Raw genomic sequence first — 14,862 nt, forward strand, 5'->3', positions numbered from 1 at the left:
TGTCCTCTCCTGTGTTGTTTCACTCTCAGGCTCCACACCATCACTCTTGGCAAACAGGACATATTTCTCTGTTCCATGGTTCAGCAACTGGGTCCCATTGGTTGGGTCCAGGAGCTGACCGGATCTCTGAACTGCTGCCTGCCAGTACACTGCTGTGACTGGCTAGGCTGGAGCCTCCTGCCCACCCTGCAGCCATCATTAGCAGCACAGAAACACTTGTCAGGAGGGGAAAAGTTCCTCAGAGGAACACTAGGATATTATTTCTAGGAGGGTGATGAGTTTTGGTGTCAAGAGTGGAAGGTCCTATACAAGGAGATGGGGAGAAGAATAGAAAGATTGGTGAGGGTCTTGGGCCAAACCTTTCCTGTGTTAGGAGTGAGAATTCCTGGGTTCTAGTACCAGTGCTGTCGCTGAGCAGCTCTGTGGCCCTGGGCAAGCCATATCCCTCTTTGGGTGGTTTTCAGGTCCCTTGGGGGAAGCGATTGCGTTAGTGTCATGAGTGAATCTTGGCATGATTGGGTATCCCCAACTTTCCCCATCTCTAAAAGGTTCTGAGTCTGAGAAACCCCACTGTTTTCTCTTGGTCTCCTTTCTGTTCTACCTGCCCCTGAGCAGAGTCATGGGACCTAGTTAAGATCCATTACTTGGGGGTTGAGAGTAGAGTATGTTATAAGGCCTGGGATTTGATCCCCAGCATGGGGGGTAGATAAAAGACCCATGCCTTGCCACGTGGAGGACTCATTTTCTGAAGGTCTGATTTTTGGGGGGTGACCATAGAACAGCCTCCCAACCCCTTCCTACTTCCTGCTTTCTGGGACTGGTAAGGATCAGCCAAGAAATGAACATCTGCCAAACCCCTGAAATTATTTGCCACCTTCTCACTTTTTTGCCTGGTGGTCTCTTATGGCAGGTCCCTGCCCTGCCGAATCTCACCCTGAACATAAATCCAAGAGGTAAGGACCACCATATCCCTCCTGCCAGCCCATGGGGGTTGGCACAGTGTCTCAGGAGCACAGCCTATAGCACAGCTGTTTAGACAGATCAGTGTTTCTCAGGCTGCTCATTCTTGTCCTGTCCTCACCATTTTTGCCATATTCATGTACAACCTGGGTGATGATTTCCTTACATTTTAAATCAATCCTCCTTTTTTTAAACTTAAATGTATATTGATTTATGATTATAGAAAACTTTATTTCACCATCATTCATGGAAAACAAACAGCAGTTGGAGAAGAGTTCTGTAAAAGTATCCTACTATTTTCCCTGTAGAGATCGTTGATGTCAGTTATTCTTGCTTCTTGAGCCCTTGGGCCTGAAGTTTGCTCTCTCTCTCTCTCTCTCTCTCTCTCTGTGTGTGTGTGTGTGTGTGTGTGTGTGTGTGTAGCAAAAGGGGGATGAGCAGATCTCAAGAGGCATTAAAGATATCCTAGCATGTAACCCAGACTCTCCTCGACTTAATTGGCAAAGGAGAAGAACTAAACAGTGGACCTTTCCTTGAGGTTCATTACATTTGGTGTGATGCTCTCATGTCATCCTAAAACTGGGTGGCATGCACCTATGCTTTGGGGAACACTGAAGTAGAAGACCTTACCAAATAAGTAACATTCATAGCAAAAGTAATAAGTAACATTAATTTTAGAGTGAATAGTATCTATCTTTTTTGGGATGTGGTTGGAGAAAATCCAGATGATAGGGAAATGAGACCAGGGCAATTGGCAAGACACTTTTATCACTAATTCTTTTCTGTAGTTGTGGACTTGCCGTCATCTTGCTGTTTCACCCTTATGCTGAGCTTCTATTAAGAGAGCTTGGGTGGGGAGGCTGGGGTTGTGGCTCAGCAGTAGAGCGCTCACCTAGCATGTGTGAGGCCCTGAGTTCGATCCTCAGCACCACATAAAAATAAATAAATAAAGGTATAAAAAAATTAGGAGAGATAGCTTGGGTACATGCTTTAACTTTAACAGTCATCCACACTTTAGGAAGAGTTATTCTTTCCAGTTTTTTATTATTGTTATTTGTTTTTACTATGTTGAGCTACTGGTGGGGGAGTTACCAAAGAGAAGGAGAGAGAGTCCCTGAAATTGTGGAGCTCAGCGCCGGTACTAAAGGGAGGGATGGAGTTCCAGAGACAAACCTCACTTGCCTAACAGTTTAGCAGGAGCTTTCCTGGCTCCTGGGTGTTGATGCTGAAGGAAGAGCAGGAGTGTTGTCTCTGGGCTTTCACAGCAAAGCTTTCTGTACATTTGCTCTTCCTGCCCCCCAGCATGTGCTATTCATTACATATTTATTGAGCACCAGACACTGAGTTACAAGACTCCAAGATAACTCACACTACTTTTTGGGAGCACCCACAAATTTAAAAAGGCCCTGTCCTGGTAAGTGTGGCCCAAGAAATCTCAAGTTGTGATGGAACCATTCCTCCAGGCTGTCATCCCACACTGGCCTTGGGGAGGAGAGCCTGGAATGGGGCCAGTGGGCCCAAATGAGGGCCTCAGCTTCTAGAATGACGGCAATAAGCTGTGGCCAGCTTGTGGGGGAGGGGATGAGGCAGGTGGGCTGAATCTGGGTGACTCAAAACTTGTGACTCGTTTTCAACATCTGCTGCAGATTTAGTCTCCATCCTCCTCCAGCTCCTCCTAAGAGCTGATTTATCCTGGGGCGGATGAAGAAAGATGTCTAGGAGGTTTCTCCCGCTCTGGCCTCTCACCAGGGAATAGCTAAGAAACCATTCCCAAAAAGCATGTGCGGAGGCAGCAGGAGGGCCCAAGTTGGGATGCGTGCTGCTTTTCTCATTTCTTAAGTAGCCCAGAGCCAACTCAGGAGCTTAGGGCTGGTACCCAGCAAACACCCCATGGACTTTGTTGAAATGAATTGAAGCCAGGCTCTGCAGTGAGGAAAGGTCTTTGGGACCATACTGGTATTATGGGGACAGTAGAGCAGAACCAACCATATGCGCCTCCTGCAGGCTTGTCTCCCAGAGACATTTTTTAAAAAGATTTTTATTTTTTATTCTTAGTTACACATGACAGTAGAATGGACTTTGGCAGAATATACATACATAAAGTGTAACTTATTCTATTTAGGATCCTATTTGTGGTCATACATGATGGATCCCCGAGACTCTTGTCTGTTTCCTGGTTGTATCTGAGACCTGAATTTGGACAGAAGGAGTACTCTGGGAACAGGCTTGGGGTGTGGGTGTATTCCCATCACAAAATGGAGCCACCCCTGCTGTGCGGGCTCCCACCTGAGCTGTAGCTCTTTGGCTCAATAAGCAAGTCAGCTTCCCTTGCAAACTTGGCAAATGATGGAAACCCACCCAGGAGGGACTAAATCTGAGGGGGCACTTATGAGCCCACATAACTGGGAAAAGGAGAAAAAAAGCTCCAACAGTGCCCCCCTCCAACACACCCCCCGGTCCTGGGGATTGGATCCAGGGGTGCTGTCACTGAGCTACACCTCCAGCCCTTTCTTAATGTTTGAGACAGGGCCTCGTTAAGTTGCCAAGACTGGCTTCAAACTTGGTGATCCTCCTGCTTCAGTGTCCTGAGTTGCTGGGATTCTGGCGGTGTACGCCAGCATGACCCACTCCCAACAATGTTAACAGCCCACTCTAACTCCCTAGTGTTCTCCCTGGGCTGGCTCCTCTAAGCCCAGGTTGGCCAGGAATCGGGTCAGCAGTTCCAGAGCTGAGAGCCCCTCCTGTATCCTCATAGATCCAGAGGGAATCTTTAAACTTCTGACTGGTTAAATTGGGATGACTTGCTGGCCCCTGAGCCAATCACTGTTGCCAAAGAGCTGCTGAGCACAGATTGGCCAGTTCTGAGACACATGCTGGATACAGTCCTCAGCTCCACCAAACCAGCCAATGGTGTGAGTGGGGTGACTTCCTATATACCCGAGGCCGCGGACCAGGATGGGTGGTGATTGGCAGATGGCAAAACAGCTGATGTCCACTATAGTTAGTTCTATGCCCAAATTAATAGTGATGGCAATCCAGCTGGGTTGGCTTTCCTAGAGAACCAGCTCACAGTGCTTGGATCTCTGGCTTTTTCAGGGGCCTATCCTTGGAACAAACATGTAGAGGGCTGCAGGCAAGGGAGGAGTAGAAGCCATTCCCCAGCTGTCCAGATTGCCCCAACCCCAAAGCCAGAAGCTGCCTTGGGTTGAACAATGCCTGGTGTGCATCTCTTCTGCACACACAGATGTTATCTAATGTGTCCTGAAGGGAGAAGGGACAATCTCCCTGGCATGATCTGCAGAGTCCAATGTGCTATCCCTCTGCTCTGGCCCACCTGCACCTGCTCTTCCTGAGTCCTCTACCCTCTGCTTCTAAGAACTAGTCCACAGGCCTTGTTTTTATGGCAAACATGGCCCAGAAAGTGACTGCTATGGGGTTTTTGCAGAGTTCTTTTTGAGGTAATTCAAAGGTTCTGAATTAATTGTGATGGCTACACAGCTCTGAGAATATAATAAAAACCACTGAATTGTATAACTGGATGAATTTGATGGTATCTGAGCTATATCACAATCAAACCTTTATGTAAAAACACAGACACAAAACCAGCCCCGAGCCCTGGGGTGAACAGATGGATAGTAGGGCTCATGAATGCTAAGCTGGGGAAGATGCAGTTTCTAGCTTCACCCCATGGTGCTGAGCTGAGTTTATTGGTGGCATCTGTCAAAACTGGGCTCTGGGCACCACTAGCTGTGAAATTGAAAGCCGCTGCTCAGTCAAGCTTGTCTAGAGTGTGGGTTTGGCCCAGGCAGCACCCAATCAGGAAAGGGCATTTCTCAGGGAAACTTTGGGGAGTAGGACAAAAGAGTGTCCCGGGACAAGATCTGAGAGCTCCTGTGTGGCTTTGCAGAACTCTAGAGGGGTTGCAGTGACACCTCTTGGTTGCCCTTTGGTGGCAGGAGGTCCTGGGAATTGAACCAAGGGCCTCATGCATGTTGGACAAGTGCTCTTCCACTGAGCTGCACCCATAGCCCTTTTAATTTTAAGAAAAGGTCTCACTAAATTTTAGGTTGGCCTCAAACTTGTGATCCTCCTGCTTCAGCATCCTGAGCAGCTGATATTATAGGCATGCGCTGCCATGTCAGGCTCTTGGTTAATCTTCAAGCTGAAAGTCCAAGGATCTGGCCAGCTGAATTTACTATTAGGAAATTGGATTTAGGGGTCCTCTTAGACTCAGACAGCCAAGAAGAGGGTAGTAGAATTGGGGCAGTGCTGGGGACAAAGATTTGGATGAATGTGATCTCCTGTGGTGGTTGGCATACAGACTAGCTGCTGCTTTCACTCGCCAGACCTCCTGGATATCACTTCATTCGTGACAACATTTATTGAATGCTGTTGTTTACCTGGTGCTGTTATTGCTAGGAATACAGAGCCTTGTATTCCTAAATTTCTTACCATAATCCTTGAGTCACACATAGGCTGTTGCCTGAACAGCTAATTGATATCCAGAAATGTCTTATGGGCTGAAAAGAGAAGAGGAGGTGGTTAAGATTCAGCCCTCATTCTTATGATGTGCACTTTCCAGTAGGAAGGTTTTAAGATGGATCCAACCCACCTATTAGGAAATGCAAGTTAGGATCCCAATGACAAACAGCTGGGCACAGTGGCACATGCCCAGCAGCTCAGGAGGCAGGAGGGTTACGAGTTCACAGCCAGCCTTAGCAATTTAACAAAGTGCTAAGCAACTCAGCGAGACCCTGTTTCCAGATAAAATAGAAAATAGGGCTGGGGATGTGGCTCAGTGGTAGAGTGCCCCTGAGATCAATTCCTGGTTCCCCTGCCCTACCCACTCCTGCTGCCAGGAAAAAAAAAAAAAAAAAAACAACCCAATAACAGTGGCAGGGGTGTAGCTCCATGGTGAAATGTTTGCATGGCATGTACGAGGCCCTGGGTTCAATCCCCAGTGCCCCCCTCCCCCCACACACAAAAGACATAATGAGAGTGACAAAAAATTTTAAATGTTGGGCTGGGGTTGTGGCTCAGCGGTAGAGCACTTGCCTAGCATGTGCAAGGCCCTAGGTTCGGTCCTCAGCACCACATAAAAATAAATAAAATAAAGGTATGACGTCCAACTACAACTAAAAAAAAAATTTAAATGTTATCTCTAGTGTTTGTGAAGGTTTTAGGAAACAAATCTACTGCTGATGGGAGTGTAAATTGGGGAAGCTGTTTTGGAGGGTGATTTGATAGGTATCAAGACATAACCTGCCCCAGTCGTCCAACTTCTGATAGCCACCATGGAGAAAGTGTCATGCAGGGGACTTCCACAAAGATGTCACAACAGTATTGAGTTGAGAAGAGGCATGGTGACCATTTGTGGAAGAGCCAAGTAGACTATGGCAGAGCCACTCCTTGGAATGTTGTTTGCCACATCCCCAAATAGCAGGCCTGTAGCTGCCAGTTGGCCTGGCGGTGATGACAGGAGAGCAAGCTGCAGGCTGGTTTTCATTAAAAAGAAAGCCTCATGCAGTACCCTCTTCCCCAGCAGCAGGTTCTCGTGGTTCCTTTTCCTTGTAAGAGACAGCATCTGGACATCTGCCTTCTCAGTACTCTGTTCTGGTAGAGAGTTATGACAGAACAGAGGTGATTACTATTTCCATGGCCATCACCCATTGCCCAGTCTTTGGGAGGAAGGAGCCCAGCTGTTCCCAGGGTGCATTTAGCAGAGCTCATTGCTCCATGTGTTTGGATTGCAGCTCCCAGAGAGGAGCTGGGGAGGCCAGCAGAGACCCGAGACAGATGTGGACACATGTAGAGTCTGTCATCCCTGTGTCTGCACAGGATAGCATGGCTACGGCTCTGTGTGAGTGCATATACATTTGTGTGTTTATTCAACACAGTAACTGAGCAGCTGGTCTGATCTTGGTGTCACAGATACATCAGTGAGCAACACAGACAAGATCCCTGCTCTCCTGGGATTTACAGTTGAGTGGGAAAGGGGGCTCAGTAACAAAGGAATACATAATCTTAGATGGCAGTAAGTACCATGAAGAAAATTAAACAGGAGTGTAATCCAGGGTTTTAGCAAGGTGGTCAGCGAAGGCCTTTGGCAGAGGTGAAAGTTAGTCTGAAACTTGAATTCAGACCCACCCCCAGCAGGCAGAAGACTTGGAGCAGAGAGAGCAGCAGGTATAGAGGCCTTGTACTAGCTGCTGGACTGCCAGGGGGACTACTGTATACTGGGCATCTCAAACTACATCTTTATTCTTTATGGTTCCATAAACTGAAAGTCCAGCATCAAGGTGCTGGCACGCTGGTCTCTGAAGTCTTTATTCCTTGGCTTGCAGAGGGCCACCTTCACAGTGTGTCCTTTCCTCTGTGCCCACTTATCCCTGGTGCCTTTTCCTCTTTGTACAACGACACCAGTCACATTGGATTAACTCTGTTAACTCCAGTTACCTCTTTAAAGACCCTCTCTGGGGCTAGGTTTGTAGCTCAGTGGTAGAGCGCTTGTCTAACACATGTAGGGCACTGAGTTTGATCTTCAGCACCACAAAAAATAAATAAATAAATAAAGGTATTGTGTTCACATACAACTAAAAATATTTTTTTAAAAAAAGACACTATCTGCAAATAGAGTCACATTCTAAGGTACTGGAGTAGATGTCAACATAAGAATTCGAGGGGGGCTGGGGATGTGGCTCAAGCCGTAGCGCGCTCGCCTGGCATGCGTGCGGCCTGGGTTCGATCCTCAGCACCACATACCAACAAAGATGTTGTGTCCGCCGAGAACTAAAAATAAATATTAAAAAAAAAAAAAGAATTCGAAGGGATGTAATTCAGTCCATAATTGCCCTGAGGCAGCGGCAGGCTTGGCAAATTCAAGAAAAGGCCAGGATGCTCAGAACATCTGGGTGCCCAGAGAGGACAGGGAGGTGGGCCTGAAGGCCAGGTGATGTTAGGGGTGTGTTATGAGGGTCTCCAAAGCCCCTGGAACCTGAAGTGGGTCTCTGGGATAATCTGCAGGTAGTCAGCATAGGATTATTATCTCTGTAGGATCAAGAAGGGACAGAGTATGGTTTGTGCCCATTTCCAGGCAAGTGCTCTACCACAGGAACACATCTCAGCCCTTGGTTTTGTTGGTTTCTCACTCCAAGAAGCTGTTTCCAGCTGTAGAGCAGCCCCTGCTGCATAGGTTGGAAGCAGAGGCCATCACCTGTGTTTCTGTCCCCACCTGAGCATCTTTCCTTCTTTTCTCCCCGAGAATTAAAGGCTGGTGGGTGTCTCACCATTATGTCTCTACGTTCCTGTCTGGAGTGATGCTGACCTGGTGAGTTGCCCCTTGCTGGGCCCCTAGAGTTTCCCCAGGGAGCTGGATGAATTGAGGCTGGTCAATGTGGAAGGGGCCCTTCTAGGGAAGACTTTTGGGTCAGGAAGGCAAGTATGAATTTACAACTGGGCTAGAGGCCTAGCTGCCAGGGCCCTGTCAGGCCAGTTGGGAGTTTCCACAGCTGGGAATATTTCACAGTTGCCTGCTGTCTGGGGCAGAGGTGACAGGGAACATCAAGGCCAAAGGAATGAATGAGGTTTCAGAATGACTACCAAGCTCTCTTGGTTTTAGAAAGAATGATGGGCATAACCTGGCCCAGTTCTAGGACAAATAAGGGCAGAGACCAGGGACTCTGGCTTAACTTTAAAACCTTTTCTTCTCTCTCAGTTGGAATGGAGCTGGGACAGGGACCAATGTCAAGATTTCAGAGCACCTCATCTCTTTTTTTTTTCCTCTTTCTCCAGGCCCAATGGACTAATTTATCAGAAGTTTCGCAATCAGTTTTTAGCATTCTCAATTTTTCAGAGTGAGTGTCTGAGCCCAGCTTTGGGGGAGGGACTGATTTCTTGGGGCTCTCACTGAAGGGGTCCCCCCAGTGGACATCACTGCTGGCCTGTGTAGAGGGAGACCAGGGAGGGAGAGGACCCTGACCAGAAATCCAGAAAAGAACCATTCCCTGCCCCGCAGCTGAACTCCACCCTACCTCCCCACCCCCAGCCCTAGGAGAGGGACATCAGCCTGCACCTGCCCTCTGGAGCCCCAGCCTCTGCCCAGGAGTGCAACCTTTGGGAACTAAGTGGTGTTGGAGCCACAAACCTTGTTTCCCAGTTTTAAATAAGTCCTTAAAATGGATTTTTTTTTCCCATTTTAGAGTAGCTCTGAAGGCTGGATGTGGTGGTGCTCACCTGTAATCCTTGTGACTCTGGAGGCTGAGTCAGGAGGGTAGAGAGTTCCAAGCCAACCCAAATACCTTCATGAGACCCTGTTTCAAGATAGAATAAAAAGGGCTGGGGATGTAGCTCAGGGTTAAGGTCTTTCCATCCATCATACTGAATTCAATCCCCAGTACCAGAAAAAAAAAAAAAAAAACAGAGAATAGCTCTGGATTGGTATACAGTGAATTGATTCTGAATTGGTTCTGAGGGGGTTGTCTCCTGCCTTTTTCTTCCTCCCTCCCTTCCTCCCTTCCTCCTTTCTTTTGGTGCTAGGGCTTCAATCCCCAGCCTTGTGCATGCTGAGCATGTGCTCTACCACCAAGCTACACCCCTAAGACAGGTCTTGCTGTGTACCCCAGGCTGACCTCAAACTTCTGGGTTCAAGTGATCCTCCTGACTCAGCCCCAGTTTCTGGGATGACAGGTGCAACCACCATACCTGTCTCTGTATTATCATTTTTTCTTTTTCCCTGAGTACTGGGGATCAAACCCAGGGCTTGGTGCATGTTACACAAGTGCTCTAATACTGTGCTGTATCCCCAGCCCTCCATATTACTTGAATTTTAAATAAAAACCTGCTTGCAAACAACTATAAATATATAAATTCAACAATGAAAATTGTACAGTAATCCACCTTTAGGGGTGATCAACATTAAGATCTATGTCCTTTCAAATGTTTTTTTTTTAAATATTTTTTTTTAGTTGTAGATGGACACAATGTCTTTTTTTTCAATTTATGTGGTGCTGAGGATTGAACCCAGTGCCTTACATGTGCTCGGCAAAGTGCCCTACCACTGAGCCACAGCCCCCTCAAATGTTTTTATATATATATACATACATATGTATGTATGTATATATATTTCATACGTACATTTTATAATTATGGACATAGAGCTTTACTATTATAACTTAATTTTATTTTTCCCACATTTTTTATTGTGCATTATAGATGTACATACTGATGGGATTTGTTACATATCTGTACATGAACACAATACACAATATAACAATATAATTTGGCCAATATCACTTCCCAGCACTTCTCCCTATAACTTTTTTTTTAAAATATTTATTTATTTATTAGTTATTGGCGGACACAACATCTTTGTTTGTATGTGTATGTGGTGCTGGAGGATCGAACCCGGGCCGCACGCATGCCAGGCGAGCGCGCTACCGCTTGAGCCACATCCCCAGCCCTCTCCCTATAACTTTAAAATTTTTTTTTTCTCTTTTATTTTTTATTTTTATTTTTTTTTATTGGTTGTTAACTTTTAAAATTTTTATCTTAACTGTTATTTTGTTATGTCAGTACTTCCTCATGTTTAGCAACTAGGAATTATCCCATTATACGGCATCATCTCTTGTGTGCAGCCTCCAGCTTAGCACTGTCATCTTATGTTCCAGCAGGTGTCTCTCAAGCTTGTACTGCGTGCCTAGGAAAATTTCAGAAGTTTCCAGTCTAGTTGGGGCTTACACGGGTCCTCATATCTGAGCTGTCTTTGTATTCTGGATAGAGGATAAAGCAGGTTCAGACTAGTGTGGGAGGGTGGGGGAGAGAAAGAGAGAGAGAGAGTGTATGTGTGTGTGTGTGTGTGTGTGTGTGTGTGTGTGTGTGTGTTGGGATTGGGTGGGAGAGGATTGTAACCAGGGTGAATTTTCTGTCCTCTGGCTGGTGATGTCCCACCAGCCTGTGGTTTGGTAAGGTCTGCTGAACTTGGGGACCTTAGGGCTTTGGGGGAGAGGCAAAGTTGTCCTGTCCTCAGGTTTGTCAGCCCTAAGCCCAGGTGCTGTGCTCCCCCTGCAGGCTGTGTCCAGTTCCTACAGTATTATTACCAGAGGGGCTGCCTCTACAGGTTGCGAGCCCTGGGTGAGAGGAATCACCTGGACCTCACTGTGGGTGAGTAGCCAGGCAAGGGCCAAACAAGCCTTGGCCTGCCCAGCTCCCCACACTGGATCATGTCCTTGCAAGGACACAAGACCTTCCATTCAGCAAAGCCAGGGCTGCCACTCTTTATCTGAGTTGCTTTTTTTAATTCATTATGGATTCTGTTTCAATTGCCCAGTGAGGCTGACTGAGTGCCAGGCCCTCAGAGCTAGGCCTTGACCTTATTCTTTTTAGATATCTATTCTTTGCCTGCATTTTATAATATTCAAAATATTAGGCAGGCATGATGGTATGTGCATGTAGTCCCAGCTGCTTGGGAGCCTGAGATGGGTAGATGGCTTGAGCCCAGGACAACCTGGGCAACATAGCAAGATCCCATCTCAAAAATACACACACACACACTATTAGCCTAGTATTGGTTTGCATATAATTCATGTATGACACATATATGTGTAAATATGTATAAATAGGGGTTGGAGGGATAGCTCAGTGGTAGAGTACTTGCTTAGATGTGCAAGGCCCTGGGTTCAATTTTTTTTTTTTTTTAAAGAGAGAGGGAGAGGGAGGGAGAGAGAGAGAGAATTTTTTTTAATATTTATTTTTTTTAGTTATCGGCAGACACAACATCTTTGTTTGTATGTGGTGCTGAAGATCGAACCCGGGCCGCACGCACGCCAGGCAAGCGCGCTACCGCTTGAGCCACCGCTTGAGCCACATCCCCAGCCCCTGGGTTCAATTCTTGGCACCAAAACAATTTAAAAAATGTATAAACATATGTACATTGGAATATGAGCTTAACCCTTTTCATCCATGGCATGCTCAATCAAAAAGAACTTTCCCGGGGGCTGGGGATGTGGCTCAAGCGGTAGCGCGCTCGCCCGGCATGCGTGTGGCCCGGGTTCGATCCTCAGCACTACATACAAACAACGATGTTGTGTCCGCCAATAAATAAAAAAAAATAATTAAAAAAAAAAAGAACTTTCCCTCATTTAAACTTTAAGGGGAAGCTATTTCTAATAAAGCTCTGCTATCATTGGAGAAGGTCATTTCTACCTGAGTACTCTGCAAAATAGGCCCTATCTGCCCAGTGCTGTGGCACATGCCTGTAATCCTACCAACTTTGGAGGCTGAGGCTGGAGCATTGCAAGTTCAAAGCTAGCCTCAGCAACTTAGCAAGGCTCAAAGCAACTCAGCATCTCTAATAAAATATAAACAAGGGCTGGAGATGTGGTTCAGGGGTTAAGCGCTCCCGGGTTCAATCCCTGGTTTAAAAAAAAAAAAAGCCCTACTTTATATGATTGAAGCGATATGTGCAAACGCCCATTCCAAAATGCAAACTCCTGCACCAATTAAGGAAATTAGTGAAAACACAGTGCCTGAGCCTCATGAGTAGTGTCGGGTCTTGTCTCATGGTGACTTGAGAGAGCAGTTGGGTATGGTGACAGGGGCTCTGCAGGTCTCTGGGTTGTTACTGCGGTGGAGTGCTTACCCACCTATAAAAGGTGAACAGTTCCTGCCTGGTGTTAGTTGCTGGCTAATTTTAGGGTACATGGTGGGGCAGTGGCCCCTTGAGTCCCCTCATATGGGCCCTTGGCTCCTTGCTGCTTTCTACAGAAGGATTCCAGTCCTGGATGTGGCGAGGCCTCACCTTCCTCCTCCCTTTCCTCTTCTGTGGCCACGTGAGTTCCCCTGCTATTTTGGGGTGCCTCTGTCTGTGCTGATCCCAGGAATAGAAGGTCTTCAAGTCTCCCCCTTCTTCACCAGTTGTTTACAGGCAGCTGAAATGTGAAGCCCACCTCTCCTCTCTCCATAGTATTAGCCCACCCCAGCTTCCCCCAAATCTGAGGCCTTCTCTGCTGCTCTTAGCCAATGGCCAAGACCAAGTCAGTCTTCTTGCAGGAGCAAGAAGCCTCAGGGATGCCTCTGGGTCCAGGGATACTAAGGAAAGAAGCCAGAATTGGTCCTCATACGCACCCTGCCTAGGGTGCAGTTTATCTGGGGGGTGTGCCTCGTGCAGGTGGGATTGGAAGCTGGGGGCTGGACATCTCCCTGACTTTTCAGTGGGTGAACAGTACTGTCTTCCTGTCTCCAGTTCTGGCAGCTCTACAATGCTGTCACACTGTTTGAGCTCTCCAGCCATGAAGAATGCAGAGAATGGCAGGTATGGCATTTGTGTGGTGTGTGTGTGAGTAGGGGTGAGGCCTTGCTGGTGCTGAGCTGGCTTAGGGACATTTCTGTCCTCAGCCACCTCCTTTTCTCTGCCTTGGAGCCCTATTGCTCAGAAAACTCTGTGAGATAGTGGGAGGGATTTCAGGGACCTTGGAGCCCCTTAGGGATCTAGGGGCTAAGGAGGCCCACCCCCATCAAATGCTCCTCCAGGACCAGCCTGATTCTGGGAACTCATTGCCTTTACCCAGTTCAACTACCTCTGCCTCTGGAAACCCCTGCAGCTTTGCTGGGGCCCCAGGTGAGGACCTATACTTCAGCAGGGGACTTGACCCAGCTTCTCTCTCCTCTCCACCCACCCTGCCCTCTGTGCTGCTGGGCGCTGCATCCCTGTGGGTCCGCAGGTGTTCGTGCTGGCTCTCACCTTCCTCGTCCTCTTCCTTGGCAATTTCCTGACCACGCTCAAGGTCGTGCACGCCAAACTCCAGAAGAACAGAAACAAGATGAAGAAGCCATGAGCCTTGGACTTGACTGCATTCAAGGTTGGGTGCGCCAAATTCCAGAAGAACAGAAATGAGATGAAGAAGCCGTGAGCATCTCAACTTGTGTGTCCCTGGAGTCCCGGACTTTGAGACTACTGGGGATTCCTATTGGCACCCTGGATGCCCGTCACTGGTGGCCAAGGGCAGTAGCATCTCAGGGGCCAGTGGCATTGCTGGGAACAGGGCTGAGGCCCCCCTCCCAAGCAGGACATGAGGAATGTGAAGCGCACCTCTCTGCACAGTATTAGTCTCCCTATTTATGACATATTTAATACCGGGTCCTCCCAACTTCTCTGGAATCTGAGGCCTTCCCTGCTGCTCTCAGCAATAGCTGAGACTGGGTCAGTCTTCCTAGGGGTGGGGCCCAAATCCTCAGGGAGCCCCTTTGTCCCCACCCCTGCCATTTGAACTCCCTCATGAAGGGGTTTGGATGTGCCTCGCAGGGGTTGGACTTATGCTGACTTGCTGCTTACAGCACCCCAGGCGCAGGGTGGAATGAAACCTTCCAGCATCCTGTGGAGCCCCCTCCCCTGGGCCCCAGCTGCCCCTGCTGTAAGCCCCCTCCGCGGCCCCTGCCCTCAGTGATGGGGGATTATTTAAGTTCTCAGAGAACCACTGCCTGTGTTTGTCTCAAGTCTTTTGTGCTTCCCGAGTCACCTGCCTGCTGGTCCTTGGGAAAGTGGCCTTGCATCCCTGGGACCTGAGGGCTCCGCCCCCTTGGAGTCACTGGGAGGGCTAGTCCCAGTGTGGGAGGGTTTAAGAAGTTGGCCACTAGAGGGCGCACCAGCCTCTGGGTTGTTAGAGTGGCCCAGGTCGTTGATACTGGAAGTACCAGGCCATCCTTCAGGGTTTCCTGACCCCCTCCCTCAGCCCACCTTCCCAAGCGTTCTACAAGTACTCAGGGCCTAGGAGCCACACACTCAGCGCTGGCTGGGACTTAAGCCATCTCGGAGATGGCCCATTCCCCACCTCCCTCAGAGGTTCTATAATATGTGAGAAAGGGGACAGTCTGAGCATGCTCACTCCCAGAGGCCAGCCTGTGAGGCCA

The 14,862-nt window shown here is 48.1% G+C and overlaps 1 protein-coding gene across 4 annotated transcripts in view; it reads left to right on the forward strand.

Moving 5' to 3' along the window:
• The window catches only part of TMEM120B (transmembrane protein 120B), a 43,298-nt gene extending 28,436 nt beyond the window's left edge, over positions 1-14,862 (forward strand). For 2 of the 4 annotated variants that reach the window (XM_081285229.1, XM_081285227.1), the window contains 6 exons: positions 8,222-8,287; positions 8,752-8,813; positions 11,026-11,118; positions 12,721-12,785; positions 13,199-13,267; positions 13,677-14,862. In XM_081285229.1, the coding sequence (XP_081141355.1) occupies positions 8,222-8,287; positions 8,752-8,813; positions 11,026-11,118; positions 12,721-12,785; positions 13,199-13,267; positions 13,677-13,790 (469 nt within the window). In that variant the 3' untranslated portion in view covers positions 13,791-14,862. The remainder of the gene's footprint in view (positions 1-8,221; positions 8,288-8,751; positions 8,814-11,025; positions 11,119-12,720; positions 12,786-13,198; positions 13,268-13,676) is intronic. The other 2 variants (XM_081285226.1, XM_081285228.1) reach the window with 2 other exon arrangements.

Source organism: Spermophilus citellus (genome assembly GCF_964194105.1).
Source record: "Spermophilus citellus genome assembly, chromosome: 3".
Lineage (NCBI taxonomy): Eukaryota > Metazoa > Chordata > Mammalia > Rodentia > Sciuridae > Spermophilus > Spermophilus citellus.